At 34.7% G+C, this 7,383-nt stretch overlaps 1 protein-coding gene across 1 annotated transcript; it reads left to right on the top strand.

Moving 5' to 3' along the window:
• Positions 1–1,794: 1,794 nt before the first annotated feature.
• LOC134741833 (carboxypeptidase Q-like) lies at positions 1,795–6,858 on the top strand. The gene is made up of 3 exons (XM_063674724.1): positions 1,795–2,012; positions 5,055–5,184; positions 5,695–6,858. Exons 1-3 carry the CDS (start codon positions 1,810–1,812, stop codon positions 6,793–6,795), a joined length of 1,434 nt encoding a protein of 477 aa, XP_063530794.1. The 5' UTR covers positions 1,795–1,809; the 3' UTR covers positions 6,796–6,858.
• Positions 6,859–7,383: the final 525 nt, after the last annotated feature.

Raw genomic sequence — 7,383 nt, 5'->3', positions numbered from 1 at the left:
CACTATTCGGTTTAAAAAAAAATATTTTTCAAAAATGTTGTGCCATATCCGAATTTTACTGTAGGATAATAACACTTTGTTAACAGAAAATTCACAAAAGTGTGACATGTCCAAAACTTTTGTGTCATATCATATATTACTGTTAGAAGTATTACTTACTTACTTACTTCACTGGCTCAGTGACCCAAAAAGGATCTTGGCCTCCGACACAATAGAGCGCCACTCTGCCCTATTCTGCGCCACTTCACACCAGTTAGGTATTCCGAGGGCGGACAGGTCTTTTAGGGCTTCGTCACTCCAGCGGTATCTGGGACGCCCAGACGGACGCTTTCCGCCCGGATGCCCCACATACGCTCTTCTCACAGCACGATCCTCTCCCATCCTCTCCAGGTGTCCAAGCCAGCGGAGTAGGAGCGGTTAGAAGTATTAGAACAAATTAAATTATTTACGGAAAGCACTTTAATTTGTTCTTATTTTAAGTAGAAACACTACTATATAAATTATAAACTGAAATGTCATATACTAAGAAAAAGTGACCAGTGCCCCAGGCTGGAATCGAACCAGCGTCCTCTGCTATCGCGGCAAGCAAGCCACTAAACTACCCGAAATTCGTTTATAAAAATGTTCGATGTTATGAGTGTCGTTCTCGTAGATGTCCGTTGACATTTTGCTGGGACGTCAGTCTTTCCGTGGCCACAGCTGGTGCAACTCAGCTGAAACGTCGGAATTTAAGGTAAAAACATGAAATTAAATCGCGGTAGACCCGTTCGAATTTTATTTTATTTTAGCCAATCAAAACTTTCATTATTGTTTTCCGATAGCTATACAAACTCATTAGTTAAGCACGTAGTTTACAACCTAATCTCCATTCGGCTGACCCCAGGATAAGTTCAACCATCAACGAACGTCGATAACAGTGTTCTCAAATGTGATAATAACTAGTGATGTGACTTATCAGAAAGTATTACCGGAAATGTGTCTGAATAATTCTGGAGTTGCTTTTTTATCAAATATGAATGTAAACACGTATTTAATAATATTTTTAAATTATGTTGCCAGTATCAGATAATGATACACACAGTTCTGGTCATAATATGAGTACTCAGGTTACGTCCCACTATTGTATTTTGTACTGTTGAGGAGAGTAGTGTTATAACTAGAACCTAGAACCAACCTAATTATTTTTTAGCTTTTAGTACATTTTTCTATATCATTATTGTCTTTCTATTCAGTAAAACGGTTTAATTTTTTATTTATTTACTTCTTACAAAGCAAGACGTATGTATATTAAATTACTCTTCTTAGAAATAAAAAATACTGTTTGGCTAATACCTTTGTATTACTCTCTTTGTGTTGCTCTTTAGCAACTATAAATAATCTAAAATGAATCAAATGTTTTATTTATTTATTTAATGTGATTGAATAATGATTTCGAGATGTATACAAAAGAAAAACAGTTTAATTTGGTGTTATTTCTAACACCAATATATGATTAAAAGTTTAAAATCCTCGAATGAAAATATCATGAGAAAACTTGCAGATATCTGCGAAGAAAATTAAAGCCGTGTGTGAAATCTCCAAGCGGCTTTTGGCCCGCGTGGGGACTATTATTAGCTCAATTCTTGCTCAAAATTTTTTCGCGAAAGACATATTGTATGCAGGATTGTTCTAATTTATATTATTTGGTCTATTAAAAAAAAGGGATAAGGGTCAGGTACAGGAAATATTTTCAGAAACAGAATATTCCGTGGCACATCACTACGAGCAAAAGATTAACATTTTATGTAGTACACGGCTAACTCTGGCCAAATGTTGACTGAAATGTATATATTAGGATTTTTCCTCGTTTTAACTTTAATTAATATAGACGCTGCAATTATCACCAGATATGATGAAAGTGAATGTAACTTGGATCCACAAATTGTACGCGATATAGCATCTTATAAAAATGTGACGCAGACAATTATGGATGAGATTAAGAACAAAGGATTGGGACAGATAATGTTTGAACAGTAAGTTTGTTAGGTTTCGTTCATTCACTCGTTCATTTATTGTATATACCTTAACCTTTATATGATCTGTGCCTTTATTATATCCAACTGGTAAAGATATAGCTTAGTGCACAACTTAGAGAACAAATCAAATTATTTTATTAAATATTTTTCATTTGTGTTTTTAAGTAGTCACATAAACTGAAATAGATAGAGGACAGTGATTTTACCAGTTTATGCATAGGGGAGAGTGGGGGAATTGGGAACGGTGGATAATCAAAAACAGTGAGATATATAGTACTTCTAATTGCACAAAAAAATCTTGAGTATGTTTAACACAAATACAAAGAGGCCTTCATATGCCTAAGTGATTTTAAGATTCGAAAGCTACGCACATGTGGTACCGATTAATCGAACAAAATATTTTAAACCTTTGTTCAAAATCCAAGACCAAGTCCAAGACTCAAAATTTTGTTATTATAATAATAAATAAATAATAAATCCATTTATTTAAAAGACAACATAGGTCCACACATCACAATGTAAAAAATCATAATTAAAATTAAATAAATTAAATTAAAACAGAACAGCAATTTATAAAGAATATTTGGACGTTGATGACTATAAAATCATTAAAATAAAAACTTAATATTGTTAAAAAATAAAATTCATTGTAAAATTATTGACTCATAAAAATTAAAATATAAATAAGTTAAAAATAATAGTTAAAAATGTCAACAATTTCAAAAAATACAATCATATTTACTTAAAAATATTATCATGGCTGTATATGGTATCTGCTTACAAATCCCAGGTAGTTTCAAGTTCACCAAAATTACAATCATGAGTGATACTCATTTTGATTGATATTATTCAATTGGGGTAATAGGAACTAAGGGAACTATTATATAATCTGTGACTAAGGACACGAGGGCGTTCCCAATTACCACATTAGTGAGGAGAACAATAGTGAGGAGTGCCTTTTCAAAAGGGCTTATTTCTATATGAAATCCATACAAAAATAAACCCTTTTTTAAGGATTTTCATAGAGAAATAAGCCCTTTTGAAAAGACACTCCTCAAGTGACGTCACAGTCAAGTTACCTGCTCTTTATAGTTCTATCGATAATAATAACTGCTGTCTGCGTTTTTCTAATAGTTTTCTGGTACTTTATTTCGTGCACGGTGTCAAATAATTTTATTTAAGTACAGTGAGCATCCCTCTCTAACACCTAAGCTTCGTTTTTTAGTGTTCCGTGCAAAAATTTGTTTTGAAAAACGGAACACTTTTGGGATCACTTCGGTCTTGTTTTTTAATTTAAACATAAAAACGAGTCAGTCACGGCACCGTCGAACCTTAAACCATTGGACCTTACACTCACTCATGTAATCTGAATCTCGTAATCGAATTGAAAAAGTATACGTACTTTTCGATCGAGTAAATGTTCGAGCCCGAATATCATGCGAGTTTTTTATGAATTGAATATATCCGTTTTCATAGGTTATTTCAATTGAAAAAGACTCAAACTGCTTCTAATTTACTTATTCTAGTTCTTAAGGCCGTTCCATCCGTTTGCCGCTATCACTGTCACATTTTGCAAGAAAGATCGGGAAAGACCATGCGCGCCAAGTGTCAATTTTGATAGAATTTTGTCGATTTTTATTTATTTTAAAAAAGTTTCCTTACAGTATCGAATTCGAAAGCGGTCAAATTACTATTAAGATTGTTGATTCTTATTTTTTGTGTTTATAGTGTCACATAATAAATAACCGAGTTAAGTTGGATTAAAACTCCTAGTTAGAGGTTACTTTGGGAATTAATTATATCGAGCGAAGTGTCATAATTCGTGTATCGGAAGCTTATAAATTAAAGATAATATAATCTAGAACTACATATATTTTTTCCACGTCTACGAATATCAACGTCTCTTAGAAAAATATGATTTTTATTTTTCGCCTTCTGGCTCAGGGAACCGCCTTAATAATTATTATGATTGTGTTTGCCTAAATCTCCTTCTGCGCTGTTTTCAAATAAATGTAAAATCTGTTCAGGCAAAGTTTCAACCTTTTTAATTAACATTTTATATTCAAGGTATAATTTTATTGATACCGTAAATTATTTAACGCCCGAGAAACGGCAGAATTTAGGACGCTATGAAACTCAATCGTTCATCTAATGGGCCGTTATATCAAATAGCACTCGATTTTAACTTGATGGGAATATAACAATTTTAATACGTTTCTTGATTTTATGTTTAGGCATTTAGAAAAACAAGAGGTTAAAAGAACAGCGATCTGCAAAATTCCATGGATTTAGCTGTTTCATACATTTTGGCTGGACCATTTTCTATGGCAGGGTAATTTTTTATCGATTTCGTACTTGGTCTCATAGTAAAAGTTGCTCAGTATAATCCCAAAACCTCCCTGGCAACGGGAATGCACTTATTTTTTAGCCACCCTGTATATGCAAAGCCACGCAAAGCTGAAGACGCGGGTTCGATTCCCGCCTCGGCCACCGGTGAACTTGGTCACTTTTTTTAAGTGTATGATATCTATTATAGTTTATAATTTATATATAGTGTGACTACTTAAAAAACACAAATCAAAATTTTCATAAAAATAATTTGATTTGTTCCCTAGTTGGAAATAGTAGTACATTTTTACAATTATATTTTTTGATGCGAATTTATAGTGTAATTTTTATCCTGAAATAAATAAATCTAAATCTAATCTACATATCATAATACACATAAGCTTAATGATGCCAAGCCTTCAACCAGTCCGTAGCTGACCATAATAACTTCATACCAACCGCCTTAGGTAAACGGGAGACGCGTCAAAAACTTTTTATTTTACGAAACTTTCCTGTGGACATTATAAAGCCTAATTTTCGTACTTTATCGTTATACACATGTTTCTTCTTCTACTTTTTAAAACCTGCATGTTGAAAGTCTTAGAAAAATATATGTAGGTACCTAAATCGTTAACTTTTGTAATATCCACAGAAGAGCCGGTTTTCCATAACGTTTTTGACCCAGGCCTAAATATTTTATGGTTGTTCCAGATTTGCAGCGTTTTTGGACAAATTTGGGGCTCGTCCGTCCGGGACAGAGACATTGGAGAAAGCTATTGATCACATGATTAATCTAACGAGAGCACATGGAGTAACAGATGTTACTATTGAAGAAGTAGACGTAGGTATTATATATAGGGTTGCCATGTGTCAGTTCCCATGAGATGTCAGGATTTTTAATTGGTCCTTTGTCAGGATTGCGGGGGACTAAGGGATTTAATGGGTGCTTTTATATTTGATCGTAGGTAACGGTAAATTGTAGATGATATCGAAATCTATAAATTCCAAAATCATCCCCCCATTTCTTGTTTGAAAACAAGCGTTGTTTGAAAAGACGCTTAAAACAAGAAATGCGGGGAAGATTTTGGAGCAATGACTGTCCATGAAATGTCTAGATTGAAATACCATATGATGTGTGATGTACGAAAAGAAATATGTGTGTATGTGTGTAAAGAAATAGAGTTTTAAGTGACTATGGATAGGGGATGTAACCATGGTAACAAGTGACAAGAAAAAGTTGATACTTAACAAAATTCTACTGTGCCTAAAATTAGACCCGTAGGACCTCACATGTTAATTTCTAACAATAATAATAAATAATACACACATGCATATTTATCATATATTACAGGCACCACACTGGGTTCGTGGACATGAATCGGTGTCAATGATCTCACCTCGTGAAAAGAATATCGCAGTAATTGGTCTTGGGAGCAGCGTGAGCACTCCAAAGGAAGGAATAACAGCAGAAGCAATCGTTGTCCAAAGCTTTCAAGAACTTGATCAGAAAACTAATGATGCTATTAAAGGGAAAATAGTTGTTTACGATGTACCTTACATTAGTTACGGAGAGACCGTGCAATATAGATCACAAGGTGCTTCTAAAGCAGCTAAAAAAGGAGCTGTCGCGTCGCTGGTTAGATCAATTACTCCCTTTTCTATATATTCCCCTCATACTGGCGCTCAGTATTATGATGATAGAGTATCAAAAATTCCAGCAGCAGCCGTTACTCATGAAGATGCAGATTTGTTATATAGACTTCAGAATCGAGGTGAAAAGATTATTCTGAAAATTAAAATGTTCAGCACATTTGATATGAAAAAGTCACGGAATACCATTATAGACGTAAAAGGAAAAGATAATCCTGATAAAGTAGTAATTGTCTCTGGGCACATTGATAGCTGGGATGTAGGACAAGGAGCTATGGATGACGGAGGCGGAATGATCATTAGTTGGCTCGCTCCAATAGCTTTGCACCACTTAAATTTAAGACCAAGAAGAACTTTGCGTGCTATTTTATGGACAGCAGAAGAACCTGGTTTAGTTGGTGCTCAAGCATACTTAAGCAAACACATAAACGAGCTTAATAACATTGATTTCGTCATGGAATCAGATGAAGGTACATTTAAGCCTCGTGGTCTAACGGTAGCTGGGTCTAAAGAGGCTCAGTGTATTATAGCAGAAGTACTTAAACTGTTTTCACCAATAGACAATTTAAAGGAAAACGACTACCCTGGTTCGGATATAAATTTGATTATCAATAAAGGGGTGCCTGGGGCATCTTTAATGAATGACAACGAGAGGTATTTCTGGTTCCATCACAGTGAAGGGGATACATTGAATGTCTTGAATAAGACAGATGTCATTGACTGTGCGGCGTTTTGGACGGCAGCTTCATACGTAATTGCAGATATGAAAGAAGATATTCCTCGTAAAAGTAAAGCAGTTTAACTGTTCTTACTTCTTTGGTGGGTATTTTAGTAATAAATAAAGGATAATCGTCACACAAAACATTTTTTTAATGTATTTTTTTAAGTCGGATACTGTCATAATGAATTTCTTAAGCAATATTGGTTCGAGCGCCATCTTGATAGTTAGCATCGTGATTAATTACTTTGTTTTTTGCTCATTAATATTGTTTAAAGTGTAATATCGATAGCTTAATATACAGTAAACTAATGTGGTAGTGTGCAGTGAATGGAGAATTAATTTTGAAGCGCGTTTAACCACCATCTTGGAGTCAACGGCCGGTAGTCCACGTGCTTCTTGTAAAGTCTAGCTATCGATTTACAAGAGCTAACAAATCACCGGACACTGTCTTGTACAACCGTACAATTTTTGTCGTTTTTAAACCTCTTAATACCTTGATACTGGCGAAATAGTCCCACTGGGCTGAAGCCATAATTTTAAAAGAAGAAGAAGATTCAAATAGCGAGATGGCCATGCGATGGTTGAGCGCACGAACTATGCCATCCGACCGCCATAAGCCATCCGACACCACACACACTGCACCACTGGCCCATCTCAGTGGGCCAGTAT

The sequence above is a fragment of the Cydia strobilella genome, chromosome 5, assembly GCF_947568885.1.
Source record: "Cydia strobilella chromosome 5, ilCydStro3.1, whole genome shotgun sequence".
Classification (NCBI taxonomy): domain Eukaryota; kingdom Metazoa; phylum Arthropoda; class Insecta; order Lepidoptera; family Tortricidae; genus Cydia; species Cydia strobilella.
This window is presented reverse-complemented; position numbering and strand designations above follow the sequence as displayed.

Bases quoted from the DNA above. Each gene is read 5' to 3' on its own strand.
- LOC134741833 (XM_063674724.1), top strand. From the start codon at position 1,810: ATGTTGACTGAAATGTATATATTAGGATTTTTCCTCGTTTTAACTTTA. The intron at 2,013-5,054 runs GTAAGTTTGTTA...TGGTTGTTCCAG, and splicing joins GGACAGATAATGTTTGAACA to ATTTGCAGCGTTTTTGGACA. The intron at 5,185-5,694 runs GTAGGTATTATA...CATATATTACAG, and splicing joins TTACTATTGAAGAAGTAGAC to GCACCACACTGGGTTCGTGG.